Raw genomic sequence first — 20,680 nt, 5'->3', positions numbered from 1 at the left:
CACTGTGAGTTCATATGTGCCAGGGCTAAAAATTAACTACTAGTACAGAAGAATGCTAAGCACATTTTGGTAAAGGTAGACTGGCAGTTCTTGCCTCAAATGACCTATGTATAAATCTAATAGCAGACAAGGCACATGACTAGGAACACCAAACCATGAGGAAGGGTTAGAGGGAAGAAAGTTGAAAAGATTGCCTTTACCCTACCTCGTCATATTCACACCCTGTGATCCAATTAAGATATTTATTGTTAGTGAATAAGAACTCAGAGATGTTATGATCAGATCAATTCTAATGAATACCTGTCTTCACACAGGTCAAGTAGAACTTTTCATAAGAGGCTTCCACAAACTTAGTTTATTCTTAAGTATTTCACTTGCAGGCTCCAGGATTTTCTTGAAAGGCACAAAGTTGAACCAACTTCTTTCCCCACAAAACGCAAGAACAGATTTCAAAATATACTTGATAAAACTGTATTTTGCTTTTTGTTTTGTTTTTTGCATTTAAACAGACATTTGTACACTTTGTTACAAAACTGTAGAGAATTATGACTTGCTTTTAATCATTTTTGGTTGGCAAATATTGTAAAATCTGTGTGTGTGATTATCATGTATTTACAGGGCCTCATGTTAGTGATTTTCAATGATTATTCCAATAAGGTCACACACTCTCAACATAAGACATGGCTTAAGATAAATATATTAGTAAATAAATATTCTGAGAACATATTTCCATAAATGAAATGTGCTGCTATACATATTCAGAATATATACAAGTTATTTCCTAGCCTTTAAAACAGTAAAAAATGGTAATGGAGAAAGAGCCCTTTGACTACATTATTACAAATCTTTACACCAAAGTTTATACAAAATCATTTTAAGTGCTACAGAACAAATCTTAACATTTTAAATAGCGCCTCCTGAGCTTAACACATTGGCAACAGTTCATTTAAGCAATAGAAAGGCATTTTTGTTTTATATTATCATCTCTTGTGGCTAAGCAGCCTGTGTGTTAATTGCAGATACATTAGTCCCAGTGGGCCTTCAGCAAGGAAAGTGAGCAAATGCAGGCGGTAACAAGATCAGAAATGAGAACTGAAGAGAATACTTCTGCACAAAGTGATTTTTAGGGAAAGAGTGACATAACTGGCGGACATTTTCAGGTCTTCTGAATTACACCACACTCATGTGAATGGAAAGATGTGTCAAAACATTCAAACAGACATTTTAAACCACTTTTTACAGTACCTCAGTCTGCTAGTTATAGTGTGCCAAATATCTTGAGTGGGCAAAGACTTGGTGCTTCTCAGCACACCCAATGTGTGTACCCACCACGACACAACCACATCTTCTAGTGCATCTTTTTGGGGTGGGAGGAAGGTGAGTGTATTCAAAGTGGAAAGCTGGATAAAATCCCACAGCTTCCTTTGCTCAAACACACCATAAGCTACTGGTATGCTGAGAAGATATTGCTTGGTTTCTGCATCTTTAATACATAGGAAAAATATTTTTAGTAATGGTTTTTAATTTTATAGCACAGGTCCTGTAAAGATACACTAAGTCTCTGAAAAGCTTCCCGGATGGCTACTCATTTAGAGAGACACCCCTTCTAGTGCTTTTGGAACACTGTAGAATATCAGAAGTTAAAAGAAATGGAAAAAATCCCAATTTTTTTTTTATTAAGTTCTGTTTCTTTTTTTCCATTCATGTGGGGCATTGATAAAGACAGTAGAATAATTTTCCTGATTCTGATGACTAGCTGAATGTTATTCCCATAGAGGGTAGTGTTTCATTAAAAAAGCTTAACCTTAAATTTTCAATTTAACCAAAAATATTTCCAATCATATTTTACAAGATCTGCATTGTGGACATAAAATAGTTAGGGTCCCTTAAGAGAAAATTCCTGTTCTGTGAGTACACCAGACAGCCAGAAATGTGCATTCTGTGTTCTCAGTCATATGGCAGGACAACAATGGCCTCTTATCCAGAAGCCACTGTTTCCACAGGAAAGGATTGCTAGTGGAAGGAATGATGTGCATTAATCTCATGATACCAAAACTTCCTTGCTGCAAGAAAAACCAGGAACAGAGCTCTGTGTCCAAATTGAAGGGAGATGCAGTGCTCTCGGTGTGCAAAGGCATGAGCACAAGCAGGGTTGGATGGGCCAAAGAAACCTGTAAGATGGACCAGTCTACAGCAGCTACATCAACACTCTTCTCCAGCAATGACAAAGACAAAAAGGCTAAGGTGAGTTTATCCAGTCCTTGCTCCAGGCACTATGCTCTGTGTAGGCCTGGTGTGGTCACTGATGGAAAGCACTAATTATATTATCCACATGCAGTGTCCAAGGAACCCACAGTTACCACCCCCGCCATCCAAGTGTTTCCCACAACTGACCCAAACAAGCCACAGATGGAGTACAAGTCATGTGCCCATTTGTCTTTCTGCCTGTCTCCTGGGGTTGCAAACTCCTGAGGAACTGCAGTACAAATGCTCAAATTATCTGTGGGAAGCTCTTATCCCATCTCAGTCTTCCTATGCAGTAGCATGTTACTAGCTCCCAATCTTTCCACAGGCCTAAAGGAGCCAGAGTCCTAACACCTTTGTCAGTAGGTGGCAGTGGGAGCATTCCACATGAGCTCCCATCTACACTCCTGAAGGAAATCTGATCTCATCTGCAGATCCCTAGCAGTCAAGCTTGTCAGAGAAGTGTGAGAAAGGGGCAAACATACTTGTGTATGCCAACCTTCCACCCATCCATTAAAGATTCTAAAACCCGATTACTACTGAGATTTGCCGAAAAGGAGGACAGGGCAGCATCTAACTACTGCTTCAGAATTTGTATCCACCTGGACCAGTTCTGACTTGAGCCGCTGACTTGTTTTCTAAGGCAGGTATAGCCCTGAGCGCAAAGGCCTGCACTTATTCATACGTGCTCTGACTTGTGTAATGCAACAGTGTTACCTGCCAGAAAGAGCTGGCATAATGGTTTTAAACATATTTTTTTACTTACACACACACACACACACACACACACACACACACACTTTTTTTTGTCATGGGTACAGAAATGGACCTAAAGCTCAGAGCTGCTCCTTGTGGGCTCTATGTACTTATACAAGCCCCGGACTGCAAGAGGCATCAAGCTGGCAAAGAACAGAGGGGAGGCTCAGTTCAGCTAGGCTGCATGTAGGGGCTTCTCTACATTACCACTTTCATGTGTTTGTCAAAGCTAAAAAAGGTTTGAAAAAAAGTCCAGCATAATCTGAAGTCTCCATAAAAAGTTCCTCAGTGTGGCCAGCTCTAGTCGCCCATTTGGTCTCTTTCCTGTGGGTGAGATCCAGAGCCTGAAGGAATGAAAGAATGATTAGACCTAACATAAGCACATCCAAGAAAGAATCCAGGGAAAGGGTCTCCCCCAGTTCCTATGGCAATCAAAGGAGGAGAAGCCCAAGTGGTGGGTCTCCCTCTGCCACTAGCTGCTTTGTGACCATTTCACATAACACCACACTAGGTTCTGAGGCATCAGGGAGGCCTGCAGATCCCGCCTATGCCATGCAGTCTCCTCTAAGGAGATCCCAGACTGCCCAGCACTCCCTTTCATTCTGAGTCATCAGTCTCCTCACCTACCCCACACATGGCACTATGCCCTTTTCTGACATTTTTCCTGAGTTTCCCACTGCTGCTAATGCTGGTTTAGTTCCACTGGCCATGATGGAAGCCCTAGTGTAAATCAGGTGCCAGAAGCCACTATCCACGTGTAGAGCTGTGATGACCGTGGCTAGGTGGCACACTAACACGACCAGCAAAGAAACTGCAGAAGGGGAGCAATGAAGGATGTGTTCTGAGGAGAACAGGCTAATATAGGCAGTTTTTGTAAAACTGTAGTTTATAAGCCGGAATTCATGCATGGTGCCACTTCTCTATAGAATGAGCTCTAAGATCCACATGGGAACCATCGCTGTGAATACAACTGCTGCTGACAAGGCCTTTCTTCACCATACTCTGAGCCTGAAAAGTGCTGGAGAAAAGCCAAGTCTGACTCTTACCTGCTGCCTTTATGGTTGCTGCTGCCTCCTGGGAACTCAGGGAGGAGCTGTGAAAGAGCATCCTCATTTCTTCCTCCTGAGAGCAGTTCTGCCGCAGGAAGGACACTGCCCGGTGGCACGCCTCCCTCTCCTCCTGTAGCTCGCCTACACTCTGGTGTTGTAGATAAGCCTCCATCTCAGGCGTCCCAGCCCAGGAACTACTCTCTCCATGGGTCCCTTGGCATTCAGCTGGCAGGACTAGCTCACAGTCTCTGTCCTCAGGAATGATAGGGATGCGCTGACCTATGCCATGCACCCCTTTATAGCAGCTTGGCAAGGCCTCATCAGGAAGTGTGTACTGTACACTCACTGCATAGTCCTCTGTGTAGCAGCCACCACCTCCGCTGCTACCACTGCCACCATAGGCAACCTGCTTCTCTTCATAGAAGCAGCAGGGCAAGCCCTCATATTTCACCCCATCTGTCCTATGTAAGTGGTCTGTGTTAGCACTGTACAAGCCCTGGGAGCTACTAGGCTGCTGCTCCAACTCCGCGCCACATCCTCCCCAAAGTGGGGAGCCCAAGAAGAATGCACCGTGGTCTGCTGTCCCATTGCTGGGCTCCATGGCAGAGTGCTGGAGCTCAAAGCAGCAAGCACATGCTTGCTCCATCAGAGGTCCTGCTGCTTCTGGAGCTTTCCAGTTCCTTTTAACATCCAAGGCAGCACTGGGAGGAGCCTCGAGGCCTCCCTCTGAGGTAGTGCCATTTGAGTCCCTGTGCTCTAGTGAAGAATTACTGCTGTAGTTCATCTCCATGCTGCAGTTTGAAAGTTGGTCCCCTGAGGAAGAAGGTGGCACAGGCCGACAGTCAGCACCCACCAGAGCATGCCCACGTGCCAGAAGCTCATCCTGCTGGGGACTCTCCAGGAGAATGATCGCCCCTTGGTTTGTACCACCTGCATCCCCCACTCGGCAGGGGCTCTTGCTGCGGTAAATATAAGGGTCATAGTCACTACTCAGGGAACTACGGAAGGTGGAACAGCTCCCATAGACCCCCTGGTTGCTGACCTCCGTACAATCAACCACGGAATCACTGGAGGAGCAGTGGCACTGACCAGAACTACTGCTGCTACTGTCACTGCCTGGGCAGTCAGCCAAGTAACCACTGCACACTGAGCGGTGACCATGATAGCAGCTGAAACTGGAGGTGCTGCCGCTCTCCAAGCGGGAGGAGGGCATTACATGTACTACATGAGGGAACAGCATACTGCCACCAGGTTGGAAGGCACGGGAAGAACCCTTTGAGGCAATGCCAGCTGGAGGCTGTCCATCTTGCTCAGGGTAGCTAAGGCCTTGGAAATAGTAGTGCTGGTACATGGTCTCATACTGGGAAAAACAAGCTGCTTTGGTGAAGTTATGTCCATTGAACTTGGCCCTTCGGAAGGTATGAGCTGGAGAATAAGCTCTGTGCTCCAAGCCACAGCGATGAGAGTTCAAGGCATGATCCAAGTGAACAGGCTGGTAACTTTGGATGTAAGCAGGGGACTGTGCTGGATACAGGCTCTGCTCACCATGCCGGTCCACTGTAAGTACCGTGATGGGATTCCCATGGGGGTCCATGCTAGTCCGGGTTGGGTATGCAGTTATCTGGTTGGTCCTGTGGACTCGGCCAGGATAATGAACTGGCAGAATCACCCTCTGCTGCCGGCTACGCACCGTGTTGGTGGATTCCAAACATATTGGGCCTGGGTTTCCCTTCTTTTGTTCTGGATAAGGAGAAAAAGAAAACTGTGTCTTGGAAGTACAGTCACTCTGATGAGGGTTTTAGTTACCTGGCAGACTGCAACGGCAAGTAAAAGTACCAGCCTGTTCCACAGACGTGACAACACAAGCATATTTGCCAAGAATTTCTTTGTAACACCTGGATCTATTGGCCAGGGGAAGAAGAGCAGTTACTTCCGAGCCTTCCTCTGCCTAAATAAAGATTCTGCCTGCTCTGCGGTCCCTGCCTCGTGGGTTTGGAACACTGATCTCTATCCAGCTTTTGCCACTTTTACATATTATTCTCATTCTTACAAATTATTCACATAGAAAATGCTGTAAAGTCATTGAAAGAACCACATTCTATCTGACTGCACAGAGGAAGCCAGGAATTTCACAACTCCCTCCCATACACAGCTGCTTTTAATTCATTTGGTTTTCTTGGTATTTACCCACACAAATACAGTGAACTTAGGTGAATTTTATTTGTTTCTTTTCTACCTTGCTGATAGATGCTGTCCTCTTGTGGGCATGTGCCCACGATACAGTATGTAGTTGTTTTAGGACTTGGTGTCACTCTTAGAATTTTCCTAGGCATATAAAGTATACACCTTATTTCCCCTCCATCCAGAGAGCTGAGACGACCAGAAATTTAGGTGTGTGCATTTGAGATGCAATGCTTACCTATAATGTTATGGCGGCAGTGGGGGCAAGTGTGATGCTGCAGCAGCCAGGGATCTACACATTTCTTGTGGAATCTATGAGTGCAGGGAATCACTCGCAACTCCTGGTAGAAAGAATGAACAAACTTAAAGGATTCTTCCTAGAAGGCACGACTTCTCACAGCCCATACCTAGCTCAGGTAACAGATCCCAGCCCCTTGCTGAAAGAAGGGAGGAAAAGCTAGCAACTTCTGTTAACAAACAGCTATGAACATAGTGGGTGGCAATGGTTAACATCTCCATGCTCTGCAACCACACTGAGCTCACATCTGTTGCATTTTTATCTCTCAAGCTACTCTTCCCTCTGAAGGCTGCAGCCTACTTTTAAGGCTCCTCTCCAGAAGCATCCAACAGTTCCAGCTAGTTTTCTGCTTGCCTTAGTGTTCTCTAGGGCCACACTCAGGTCATTCCTGACTGCTGTGCAGTTGCAGTATGGAATTACTGCAGCGCGTATTTATTTTTTGATGTCTGAGAGATGGCACGCTTTTTATTTGAGGGGAGACAGGGGTTTTTTTTGCCAAAACAGCATCTCCCTTTTTTTCACTCAGTATCTTCCAACTCAGTTTAAGACTTTAGACAGCCACTTCCCTTAGGGACATGTTCTTTGAGTCATTCTCTTCCTTAATTCCTTTGAGCTAGGTCTATATTACTGCAGAAGATTGAGGCACCCAAGATTGATCTGCTGGCGTTTTGTTTCACACATATGAGAAAGGGTGCTTTCCAGGGTCAAAGTCAAACCTGGAAACTCCTTGCAAGTGATGAGATTTAAGGAAAGTCCACAGGAGAAACCCTCCCGTCGACCTTCTTCTGCCATATGGAAAGACATTGAAGTTGATCCCTGTTAAGTCGATTTAGCTACACAATTGGCACCTTTCACTATGGCTCTAACACAGATGGAGGCTGAGGTATCAGAAGTCACTTTCTGCAACTCTGAACTTCTTCCGAGGTATTTCATCTTTAAGGAGATGAGAAGTGATTAGATGACAGCCCCCACCCCCAAATACATAATGAATATAAATATAGGTTTAGTTTAGTTTGGTTAATCAGACTTTTGAATAACACGTTTTTGGGAAGAATTGCAAAACAACATGTTAGGCTAACTAAGTATCCTGTTATTTCACTCCTTAAAATGCCTCCGATTTGTGCATGAGGTCCAAGGAAGAAAAAAGAATGAGATTATTATGACTGAGTCAAACAGAAACAAAGTAAACACAAGAAGTCTGCAAAGTCTTTGTCAAAACACTGCAAATGGACAGTTTTGGTGCTGCTAATAAGTAGATAAGTCATACAATTTAGGGTTAAGGAAGAATCTTATACTCCATCATAAAACATCTCATCAGAGGAAAGGGAGTCTGATAGGTCTCATCTTCAACATAAAAGAACATACGTAGACTTAAATCTTTTCCTTGTTGGTATATACTGAGTGATATGAGTATAGCATCTTACCCCAACTGACTATTGGGGTATGGAGCTTTGTTCCTATGTGGAAAAAGCCCTGTTTCTTGGATAGGAACTAGCAATCGTTTTGCCTGCTTCAGTAAGCAGTGATTATCTGTTTTACTAGACTTGTAAGGTAACCTACAGATTTGAAAACATCCTGATCCTCCTATTGCATCTCTTACCCTTTAAATGCAGCCCATGCATCAAGAGTGCAGTTCCTAGATCAAACACTTTACTGCTCTCTGGCAACGACCATGCCTTTGATGGCACACTCTGAAGCAGCACTACAAGACCTTACAAACTGATTTGCCGAGGCTGCTTGTAACTTTGGCTTTACCATCAGTCAAATGAAAACTGAAGTATGTCCTCCTCCTCAACCACTTTCCCAGGAACAATCAATAAGACTGGAAGATACCATGCTCCAAGCTGCCAAACTGTTCAGTTGTCATGTTATGTTAACAATGTGCAAATCAATCACGGCATGGACTTGTGAATTAAGAAAGCCAATGCAGCACATGGTTACCTATATCTCAGAATCTGGAAGTAACACAGAATCTGTTTACAGATTCAAATTTAAATCTGTAATGCTCTTGTCCTCATGATACTCCTCCACAGGTGTGAAATATGGAACTGTTATCAACAGCACATTAAAATGACACATACAGTAACTGCTAGGCACCAAATGGCAGGACCAGATGTCCCACCCAGGAGTCTTGATGCAAGCTGGTTCGGCTGGTGCTGAGGGTCATTTGATTTGTTTCCACTTGAGATGGACTGGTTGGGTAATTTATGTGTCTTTGATCCATTTACTAAAATAAATTCTATACGTGAATTTAGATCTAGCAACTAAAAGCATGCAGTGAAGATGAAATGCTTCCAAAGGCACTCAAAATGTGCATCAGAGAAGTATTTGTGATTGACACTTTGCATAACACATGGTGCCACGTTGTCAGGGTGAGTGGAAACAGGTAGCTCAGTCAACACAACCAGAACAAATGGCTTTGGGGTAGTGCAGTCAGAGATGTTCTTCCTGAATCAGTCTATGGAGCCATGAGCAGACCCACTCATTTAAAAAAAAAGTAAGACTGCTGACAGTCCTCGAAGCCAGGGCAACCAGTGCTTACTTTATTTTTTGGCATGGGCCACATTTCTTGGTTTAGGCATAGTCCAAGTTCAGACTCCAGAGAAAATAATAAGAAAACAGTTATGATAAAAAGATTCTGGGGTCCATCAAAGGCATCTGGAAGTATGCATTTGGTCCATGCCACACCTATTAACTACCCCTGTCTATCAGAACTACATTAGGGCTACATCTACACTTGGCAAAAAACTTGGAAGTGACCATGCTAATGGCCAAATCGCAGAATACTAATGAGGTGCTGAAATGAATATTCAGCACCTCATTAGCATGCTGCCTGCCACAGCATTTTGAAAGTGCCGTGTTTTGCTTGTGTGCAGCTCATTTACAGGGGGTCCTTTTCTAAAGGATCCTGCAAACATCAAAATCCCCTTATTCCTATCAGCTATTCCTAGTCAAAGTGCCGTGACTGGCAGCATGCTAATGAGGCGCTGAATGTTCATTTCAGTGCCTCATTAGTATTCTCCGATTTGGCCATTAGCACGGTCATTTCAAACTTTTTCCCAAGTTCAGACATGGCCTGGGTGAGGTAAACCTCCCTACACCTTCAGCTGGATGGCATGAGGATTGCCACACCTGCTACCCGCTGATACCCATCCTTGATTCACATGCCCTCAAAAAGCCATCTGGTGAAAACTATGTCAACACTGTCCCAGCAGCACTTTTCAACCAGGTTAGAAAACTGCTTTCTTTTACCTCTCCATCAATGTATTTTTCCAGGCAGATGGCACAATCAGAAGTTGAACTGCTGCTGAGTGTGTCCAGAGCTCCACAGCTTCCTTCACGGTGACCCTTAGTTTTGGACTTGAACTTCCTGGTTTCCATCTTTTCCAGTGCCTGCACTGCAAGCCTGTTCATGGAATTCTGCAACAGAACACACCACATTGCTACTTGTGGGATTGAGGCAATTGGAAAAACAGAAAAATAAAGCTAGTCCTAACCATTAACTTATGAACCGCATCCCCTCAGACTGAGATTGGTATCAAAGCTCATAATCTAAATAGATCCTGATTAGGCTTCTATGTGGGAGACACCTTAGAAATGACATGTGCTACAAGGAGTAGCGGGGATGCTCAACTTCTATGGGAGCTGAATATTCTCTGTGCAAACAGAACACAGGTCTAACCAGATAAATGCCTCCCAAACACCACAGCCTAACAAAACCCATGTGTATGCATGAACCAGTTTTCCAAACTGGAAAAAAAGTTAGCAACACTGATTGAGAAGAAAAAGTTAAACAAAAATCTGAGAAGGAAGGTGTTACCACCTCAGTATGGATGGCATTCATGAAACCATTACTGAAATCTGCGTCCAGATCCAGACACATCTTTCAAAAACAATGTTGAAAAATTGAAAAGCGGTAAGAAAAGAGGTTCAAGAATGATCTGAGATCAGGAAAACCTGCCTCTGACAGCAAGATAAGATCAGTCTGGTGGACTGAAAGGAATACAAGAAGTGACATGATTGTGGTTTATAAGCACTTGCACGCGGAGAAAATATTAGATAGTACACGGCTTTTTAATCTGGCACACAACAGCATAATGGGATCCAATAGCTGGGAGCTGAAGCTCAAAAACAAATGTGTATCTTACTTCCTGTCTGAATGTTAAGTCTGAAGAACAATTTAATGGATGTGGTAGATTCTTCATCCCAAGAAATATTTAAATCAAGATTGAATGTCTTTCTAAAAGAGCCACTTTAGTTCAACTAGAAGATATGGCTTTAATACAGGAATTAATGGGTACAGTTCTATACCTTGTGTGGTGCAGAAAGTTGTCCTAGATGACCATATGGTTCCTTTTGGCTTTTAAATCTCCAAATCTATAACCTAGTATGGGATGTACTCTTTTATAGGTCAGTGCAGTCCCCAATGAACTAACAAGGTGATTCAACAGAGGGAACTTTCCCCTGCATTAAGTACTGGCTGTAACAATCCATAAGGGTGCTATCGGCCGACATTTTCCCACAAGTGGTTCACACACTCTTGGAAGTACATAGAACTCTTCCAGGGGGTACAGCAATTCATTTAGGTATTTCCTTAAGTTTTACAACAGATTACATGAAAAACACTACCAAAGTCAACACAAACTAAAATTTCACGTCTTGTTTATACCAGTCTGTAGACTATATAGTGAAATGTAAGAACAATGTTTATACTACAATCACTTTACTTTATAATTATCTGGTAAACACTGGAAAGTAAGCAGTTTTCAGCAACAGTGTGCTATGAAACTTTTGTACATGTTATGTTTCATTTTGTAAGCAAGTTGTTTTAAATGACGTAAAACTTGGGGGGAGCAGGCAAGACACATTAGACTCAGAAAGGGCTGTCTGGTAACGTTGAGCCTACTGCTCTGGGTGCTGTGATCTAAAAGACTGTGCCTCTAGACGAAAATGTATAATGAATGTGGTAATTAAATACCATATGGCACTTATTATGAGGCTTGCGATGCTGGGTAATGCCAGCTCAAGAAATTACTTTGTTTCCCTACAATTCAACTTACAGGTTTACTTCAATATATGGTTTATCATTTTCCTTTCTGGTACAACTACTTTGCAGTGCTGCAAGTCCATATTGTTGGGTCAATCCCATCACAGAAATGAGGGTGAAGGCAATTCTAGGAGTCTACAATTGTTTTTTCTCCTTGTAGATTAAACAACCTATATTTATGCAGGGGAATTACAAGAGAGATGACAAATACAAGCCACAGTGATTTTTAGCATCTCATCCTGTTTTCCTACTCAGCCTTTCCATCAGATTGCTCAAATCCTCTGAGTCTCTCAGGGACAATTCCCAACCAGACTCTTTTCCTTGAAATGTTTTCTCACGAGGAATTCAGGGAAACTTTCATTAAAAGAAAGTTGCCTCTCTTTTTTAACTGCAGATGGAATTCCTGAGGGGAGACGTACTATGCACCCAACAAGCTTGGAATCTGCTTTGAAGCCATTATCCTTTGTTAGAATCCATCAATACCGCTTCTGTGTGTTTCTCTGCCACCCCCACTTCGATCTAATCCACGAGTAGACAAGATACAGCCCATAGATTTGACCCAGCAAGCCTTTTTAATCCAGCTCGACAGCTGCAGGGGGGCAGAGTTTTGGGTGCTGCTGCCCCTGCACCCATCAACTATTGGCCAATAAGAGCTGAGAAATTTTGATAGGAGCAAAGCCCTCCCCCCAGTGTGCAGAGCTACACGGAACAGCCAGTGGGCCAGGGCTGCTAGCAGGAAGGAAAGCCTTCCTCTAATTGCTGCTGGCCAAGAGCTGCTTAGTTAAGCATCTGGCCAGCACCTGCTTCCAGCACCACACCTTAACTCCCTCCACCCACTTCTAAATCCATCCCACAAGTCAGAAGCCTCTCCCGCACTCATACCTCCTCTGGACCCTGCATCCCAGTAGCCTGTCCCAGGTCATAATACCTTCCCTCACCCAAATTCCCTCTCAGACCCCACATCCTCTCCTACACCCCAGTCCCATACCCTGAGCTCTCTTCTGTACCCAACCTCCTCCACAGAAAAGGGCATCCCTTAACCACTTAGCAAAATCTTGGAATGGACCCTATCAAAAATTATTGCCCACCGCTGGTCTAACCACACAGTTTCTGTAGCACCCCCAGCCCACAGATCAGGCATAGCAGACTATAGCAAATCTCTTAGAAAAGTTTCATGACTTTTTAATTTCCAAGCACCTCCAGATAAAACCCTCTTCACAAAGATCCCACACAGTAAACCCTTCTCCCTCTTCAATACCAAAGACCCAACTCATTAGAAAGTATCATTACTGATCCCAAGCTGAGGCAGCTCTTACCTGACTACGTCGCTGCTTCAATTTGATCTTGACAAGAAGAATAAGGCAAACGAGAGAGACCACCACAAAAAAGGCGAGGAAAATTCCCATGTCAAAGTACTCTGTAGGTTGCTTATAAGTGAAGAAGACAGAAGAAGTTTAACTTACCTCCCCAGGCAGATCACATTCAAATCCACTGTTATACCCTTCAAAACTATGTCTCCTTTTTTCTACTTTATTGATAATTCTGATTCCCATCACTGCCCTGCAAGCAGGAACTCCATTAGTAGAAAAGATCACAGCATATGTTAGACTCGCTCTTGACCATGCTAATGAATCTTGTCAGGGTGAACCAAAATTATAGGCCAATACTTTTGAGTGAGGCCAAATAATATTTTATAAAATTCCATGTATTTAATAGTGAATATTCAGGGATGCCATTTACACATAGGGATATGGCGAACAATCAAATAAAAACTGGTAGGAAGTCACACTTAACATGGGAATCTAAGTGTACTGGGACACAGCCAGAGGCCAGGTCTACCTTATGCAGAAAAAAATTGTTTTAAGATAGATACACAGCTCTAGCCACATGAACCTAGTAGCTCGAGTCAGCGTATTCTAAATTGATTTTTCCTGACGTCCCTGAAGCAGGAAAAACGCTCCCATTGACTTCCCTTACTCCTTGTGACTGTGTGGAGCACCAGGGTCAATGGCGGAGCCCTCATCAATCAATTTAGCATGGCTCCAGTAGGCACACTAAATTGAACTGCCACTGCATTAATCTTCTCGTAAGTGTAGATGTACCGTTAGAGCAGGGGTCAGTGACCTTTCCAAGTTGGAGTGTGGAAATTTGACCTTTTGACCTCTGTGTATGGTGCAAGTCACTAACAGTCCTCCTCACAACAGCTTCATTAATAAATCAATAAAGATGCGGAGCTTTACTGTTTAGATGGTGGGTGGTCGCATTAGATGGTCTTTTGTTTATCCACAGTCAGCATGGCTTTGACCAAGCTCCCGGCTGCCTGCGGGGAGGAAGGACGGGGCTGAGCTCCTGCCTCATGTACCAATGAAAACTGGCTTGTGTGCCACTCTTGGCACCCATGCTAAGGGTTGCTGACCCCTGCCTTAGAGCCTAAGTTTTACAGCAGCTCTGAACTCAGTGCTGTTTTACAAGACAGGTTACAGCACAGTTACCAACAGCTACAGTGGGTTTTAGGTACCCACTATTCTATTTCTAAATCAAGTAAAACCCATGTATCTTGAGTCCTCAGCAAACTACTGATTGGTCTAATGAATCACACTTCCCAACAGAGTTAATGCTCTAGCAATGCAGTGAAAATGAACTAGCAGTTTGCTCTACATGAATTTTTATTTTTACCTGTCTCATATAAACTACAGGTAGTAAGCGTTCAATATGTCCCGGGAACATCCATTCTAAACTAGAAGGAGCCCCCTTTTTTTTTGTTAATCAACGCATGAAACATGCGATCAAGAAATATTTGGTAACACTAGACAGCGTCCTCCTGGGAGTTCAGTCCTGTACATTGCAATAATTAAGTGGTTTTTTTCCCCCATTTAAATGTTTTGTTTCTCTATTAATGGACCATTATAACACGAACCCCTCAGAATCCTGATGTAATAAGCATAGGGCCAAACTGTGAACCTCCTATTTGACACTGAACGTCAGTGAATTGTTACTCACTCGAGAAACCCTGTGGAAGTGCGTGATACTTTCTGAACAACAAGTTATTCTCTGGTCAGCCCTCACAGAAAGCATCACCGTACATGTTATCCATCAACAGTATTAACATGAGCTACATAAAGCAACAGCAACACAATTTCCACAGCACGCACTCACCCGTGGGGGCCGGTGCTGAATCCTTGCTCGTGCCACTTTCTGCTTGTTAACTATGTTCATCAATTTGACTGCATCAGCCCCCTTCACATACACCACTGGCCTCTTCAAAGGGTCTTCTGAGCCCTGGTTCAGCTAGAAAAGAACACAGTAAAATTCTAAGTAGATTTATGAGACACCAGCAGTTCTCTTTTGATTCAAGAGAGGGAGAGGAGACCATGGGTTAATGAAGACAGCACTGTCACCACTTATCCTTTTCTAGTGCATCCTTTCTTCCTCTGAGAATTTCAAAATACTTTACAAACATAACATTAAGTTAAAAAATTGAGTTAAAATTAGGGCTGTCAATCAATCACAGTTAACTCATGCAATTATCTCAAAAATTAATCATGATTAATCAGAGTTTTCATTGCACTTGTAAAGCAATTGAATACCAATTGAAGTTTATTAAATATTTTAGGATGTCTCCTACATTTTTAATATATATTTATTTCAATTACAACAGTATACAAAGTGTGCAGTGCCCATTAATGATTATTTTTGCTTACAAATATTTCCACTTTAAAATTATAAGCAAAAAAAGTATTTTAATTCACCTCATACATGCATTGTAGTATCTATCATGAAAGTGCAACTTATAAATGTAGATTTTTCTCTTTTCAGACCAATAGCTCAGTAGCTTGAGCATTGGCCTTCTAAACCCAGGATTGAGAGTTCAGTCCTTCAAGAGGCCATTTAAGTATCTGGACCAAATAGATTTTAAAACAAAAAAATCTGTCAGAGATGGTGCTTGTTCCCGCCAAGAAGGCAGGGGACTGGACTCGATGACCTCTTGAGGTCCCTTCCAGTTTTATGAGACATGTATAACATATGTGCACTCAAAACTGAAAAAGATGTATGCCATGAAAGGGTCCCCTCTGTCTCTTTTGAAAGGGCTAACCCTTAACAGAGACAACTGTCAGCAGGGGGTGGTTAGGTACGTAAATGGCAAGAGGAGAAACATTTTTTGAACTGAAAACAGCAGCAGTTTGAGGGCTCTTTGCCTGCCTGGCTGATGCAGAGGGAAGACAGAGAAATAATTGATCTCAAGCAGTTGGAATGAATTCAATAAATATTCTGCCCGTCTCAAAATCAGCAATACATATGTAAGTAAAAGGGAAATGTGTAGTTAGACGCAGTCAATTTAGGGTTAGGGTTATTTTGAATATGGTGTGGACCCCCCCCCCCCCCTTTTTTTTTTTTTTAAGTTGCTTTCATAGAATCATAGAATTCTAGGGCTGGAAGGGACCTCAGGAGGTCATCTAGTCCAGCCTCCACGCCAAAAGCAGAATCAACCCCATTTATATCATCCCAGCCATAACACTATCAATCTGGGACTTAGAAACCTCTAGGGAAAGAGATTCCATCACCTCGCTCGGTAATGCATTCCTGGTGAAATAGCTTTCCTAATATCCAGCCTACACTTCTCCCTCTGTAACTTCAGACCATTGCTCCTTGTTCTGCCATCTGTCACCACTGAGAACAGTCTCTTTCCATTCTCTTTAGCACCCCCTTTTAGGAGGTTGAAGGTTGCTATCAAATTGCCCCTCAGTCTTCTCTTCTACAAACTAAGTAGACCCAAATCCTCAGCCTCCCCTCATAGGTCATATGCTCCAGCCCCTTTAATCATTTTCACTGCCCTCCACTGAACCTTCTCCAATGAGTGCACATCCTTCCTATACAGCAGGGCCTAGCACTGGACACACTACTCCAGATGTTGCCTCATCAGTGCCAAGTAGATGGGAATAACTTCTCTAGATCTGCTGGAAATGCTTCTCCTAATGCACCCCAATATGCCGTTAGCCTTCTTGGCTACAAGGGCACACCGTTGATGCTTTTTTAGCCTCTTATCCACTTTAATCCCCAAGTCCTTTTCTGATGCACTGCTACTTAGCCGGTCGGTAGCCAGCCTGTAACTGTGCTTGGGATTCTTCTGTCCCAAGTGCAGGACTCTGCAACTCTCCTTGTTGAACCTCAAATTTCTTTTAGACCAATCCTCCAATTTGTTGAGGTCACTCTGGACCCTAACACTACCCTCCAATGTATCTACCTGATCCCCTGGCTTATGGTCATCTGAAAATTTGCTCAGGGTGCAATCTATCCCCCTCATCCAGGTCATTAACAAAGATGTTGAACGGCACTGGCCCTAGAATTAATCCTTGGGGCACTGCACCGGAAACAAACCGCCATCCAGACATTGACCACTACCTGTTGGGCCCATCTGTCGAGCCAGCTTTCTATTCATCTTACAGACCATGTATCCAATCCATACTTCCTTAACTTATTGGCAAGAATGTTGTGGGAGACTTTATCCAAAGCTTTGCCAAAGTCAAGGTATATCACATCCATTGACTTCCCCTTGTCCACAGAGCCAGTTAGCTCATCATAGAAGCTAACCAGATTGGTCAGACATGACTTGCCTTTGGTGAATCCATAGTCATTACTCTTGATTACTTTCCCCTCTTCCAAGTGCTCTAAAATGGAGTCCTTGAAGATTCCCTCCATTTTTCCAGGGACTGGGGTAAGGCTGACTGGTCTATAGTTCCCTGGATTGTCCTCCTTTCCTTTTTTTAAAATATGGGCACTTCATCTCCGTGAGTTTTCAAATAACCAAAGGCTCTGCAATGACATCTGCCAATTCCCTCAGTACCCTTGGATGCATTAAATCTGGGCTCATGGATTTGTGCGCGTCTAGCTTTCCTAAGTAGCTCTCAACAGGTCTTTTCCCCACAGAGGCCTGCCCACCTCCTTCCCATACGACATTCCCTAGTGCTGTAGAATGGGAACTGACCTTGTCCGTGAAGACCGAGGCAAAAAAAGCACTGAGTACTTGAGCTTCTCCCACATCATCTTCTGTGCTCACCCTCCTGTTATTAACATGCCTATAGAAACCCTTCTTGCTGCCCTTCACATTCCTGGCTAGCTGCCATTCCAATTGTGCTTTCGCTTTCCTGATTACTCTCCGGCATTCTCCAGCAATATATTTATGCATCTCCTTAGTCATCTGTTCAAGTTTCCATTTCTTATAGGCATGCTTTCTGAGTTTGAGCTTGCCAAGCATTTCCCTGTTAAGCTGAGCTAGTTGCCTATCATGTTTGCTTTTCTTACTGTGCATCAGGTCGGTTTGCTCCTGTGCCTTCAATAAGGCTTCTTTAAAATACTACCAGTTCTCCTGAACTCCATTCCCCTTCATATCTGTTTCCCAGGGGATCCTCCCCATCAGTTCTCTCAGGGAGAGAAAGTCTGCCCTTCTGAAATCCAAAGTCTGTATTTTACTGCTTACTTTTCTTCCTTTTTTCAGGATCCTGAAATCTACCATCTAATGGTGCTGCAGCCCAAGTTGCCACCCACTTCTCTTTCTCCTTCTAGATCTTCCCAGTTTGCGAGCAGCAGATCAAGCTGCACACAGCCCCTGGTCGTTTTTTTCAGCACTTGTACCAGGAAGGTATCCCCAGCATTCTCCCAAACCTTCCTGGATTGTCTATGCACTGCTAACCCCCATTGTCTAACCCCCTTCCCTCCCCACCCCGAGGGCCTGTGATTTGGAAGATTCTCTTAGGTGTCTGAAGAAACCCATATCTACCTGATAAGGTGGTCTACAGCAGACACCAACCACATCATCACCTCTGATGCTTCCGCATCTAAGTTTAACTCAAAGCCTCTCAACTGGATTTTCTCCCTCCATATACTGGAAGTCTGAGTAATCATACTGCTCTCTCACATACAGCGCGGCGGCGACTCCTTTTTTCCCCCCGATCTTTTCCCCCCTGTAAATTTTAATCTGAATCCCAGAGAAGCAATTCTCTAAGCTGCAAATGGTGCAATTTATTTTCTCTCTTTTTGTGAATAAATTACTTTAAACAAGTGATCTGATCCCTGTGTCCTAAAGGAGAATCTGTGTATGCTCAGGCCTTAGACTAAAAGGTCTTCTACTAGATTGAAGTTTCTTTTTGTGTAAACTCTCTCCTGAGGGAGGGTTAAGAGCACAGGTTGCCCCACAGAAAGATAACTTGAGTGTGTCTTCCTGGGTTAAAGGGTCCCCCCGCCATTTGGGCGATGGCAGCAAATAATCCCCAAGGTCAGGGAATCTGTGATCTTGGGGAGCTTTTTTAAGCAAAGCCTTTCACAGGCAAGGTATTAAGTTTTTGCGGACCTCACTTTCTGCACTTTGGAGTGTGAAACAGCCCTGACAAAGAGAAGTTACTCACCGTAGTAACGATGGTTGTTCGAGATGTGTCCCCGTGGGTGCTCCATGATAGGTGTTGGCCTCGCCCCGGCGCCACACATTGGATCTTTCCAGCAGTTTCTGCCGGACCGCGCCACTCCCTTGAGCGCTCCCGGCCACGTGCACGATCCATTCCCCGCCACTTCCTTGACCAACCGCCTTGGATGCTCCTGAAAAACACCAAACAGAGATCTGAAGCGGGGAGGATGGGTGGGTGGTGGAGCACCCACGGGGACACATCTCGAAGAACCATCGTTACTACGGTGAGTAACTTCTCTTTCTTCCTCGAGTGTCCCCGTGGGTGCTCCACGTTAGGTGACTACCCAGCAGTAACCCAAGAAAGGAGGTGGGTAATAGGTTTATGGGCAGCTTGCCCCCGAAAGGACCGCTGTCGAGAGGTGGGTATCCTCTTGGAACACCCGGTGTAGGGCATGCTGCTTGGAGAAGGTGTCATAGGATGACCAGGTCGCCGCTCTGCAGATGTCTTTTAGCGCGATGCCCTTGAAAAAGGCTGTTGATGCTGCCACCGCCCTGGTGGAGTGAGCCCTAGGCGGGGCCAGTAAAGGAGTTTTTCGAAGTTCGTAGCACATCTTTATGCAGGACACAATGCACTTCGAGAGTCTCTGTGAAGAGAGACCCTCTCCTTTTGACCTGGGAGTGAGAGAGACTAGAAGTCTGTCCGTTTTCCGGAAGGTTCCTAAATTTTACAGAGGTTCCTAAATCTGAGCCAGCCTTTTTAGGCAACAAATCTGAGGAACTCACTCAGATTGAAGTGACATTAGAGGAGGTTTTGGAATTAATTGATAAGCTGAATAGTAACAAGTCTCCAGGACCAGACGGCATTCACCCAAGGGTTCTGAAAGAACTCAAATGTGAAATTGCGGAGTTATTAACAGTGGTTTGTAACCTATCCTTTAAATCCACTTTGGTACCAAATGACTGGAAGACGGCCAATATAACACCAATATTTAAAAAAGGCTCTAGAGGAGATCCTGGCAATTATAGACCGATAAGTTTAACATCAGTACCAGGCAAATTAGTAGAAACACTAGTAAAGAGTAAAATTGCAAGGCACATAGAAGAGCACGAATTGTTGGGCAAAAGTCAGCATGGTTTCTGCAGAGGGAACTCGTGTCTGTCTAATCTATTAGAATTCTTTGAAGGGGTTAATAAACATGCGGACAAGGGGCACCCAGTGGACATAATATACCTAGATTTCCAGAAAGCCTTTGACACGGTCCCACACCAAAGGCTTTTATGTAAATTAGGTGGTCATGGGATAGGAGAAAAGGTCCTTTCATGGATCGGGAATTGGTTAAAAGACAGAAAACAAAGGGTTGGAATAAATGGTAAATTTTCACAATGGAGGGGGGTAACTAGTGGTGTTCCCCAGGGCTCAGTCCTGGGACCGATCCTGTTCAACTTGTTCATCAATGATCTAGAAAATGAGGTAAGCAGTGAGGTGGCAAAGTTTGCAGATGACACCAAGTTGTTCAAGGCCAGTCAAAAGCAAAAGGGATTGTGAAGAACTACAAAAAGATCTCAGCAAACTGAGTGATTGGGCAGCAAAATGGCAAATGAAATTTAATGTGGGTAAGTGTAAGGTAATGCACGTTGGAAAAAATAACCCAAATTACACGTACTACATGATGGGGTCAAATTTAGCTACGACAGATCAGGAAAGGGAT

The 20,680-nt window shown here is 43.8% G+C and overlaps 1 protein-coding gene across 2 annotated transcripts in view; it reads right to left on the bottom strand.

Annotated features, from left to right (window-relative positions):
* Nucleotides 1-389: 389 nt before the first annotated feature.
* Nucleotides 390-20,680, bottom strand: part of ZNRF3 (zinc and ring finger 3) — a 243,061-nt gene continuing 222,770 nt past the window's right edge. For both annotated transcript variants that reach the window (XM_075012940.1, XM_075012941.1), the window contains exons 4-9: nt 14,732-14,863; nt 12,892-13,002; nt 9,781-9,948; nt 6,469-6,571; nt 4,047-5,789; nt 390-3,344 (exon numbers count right to left, since the gene is read on the bottom strand). In XM_075012940.1, coding sequence (XP_074869041.1) covers nt 3,301-3,344; nt 4,047-5,789; nt 6,469-6,571; nt 9,781-9,948; nt 12,892-13,002; nt 14,732-14,863 — 2,301 coding nt within the window. In that variant the 3' untranslated portion in view covers nt 390-3,300. The remainder of the gene's footprint in view (nt 3,345-4,046; nt 5,790-6,468; nt 6,572-9,780; nt 9,949-12,891; nt 13,003-14,731; nt 14,864-20,680) is intronic.

This window comes from Carettochelys insculpta, chromosome 18 (genome assembly GCF_033958435.1).
Source record: "Carettochelys insculpta isolate YL-2023 chromosome 18, ASM3395843v1, whole genome shotgun sequence".
NCBI lineage: Eukaryota > Metazoa > Chordata > Testudines > Carettochelyidae > Carettochelys > Carettochelys insculpta.
Note: the sequence above shows the minus strand (reverse complement) of the source record. Positions and strands in the feature narration are given on the sequence as shown.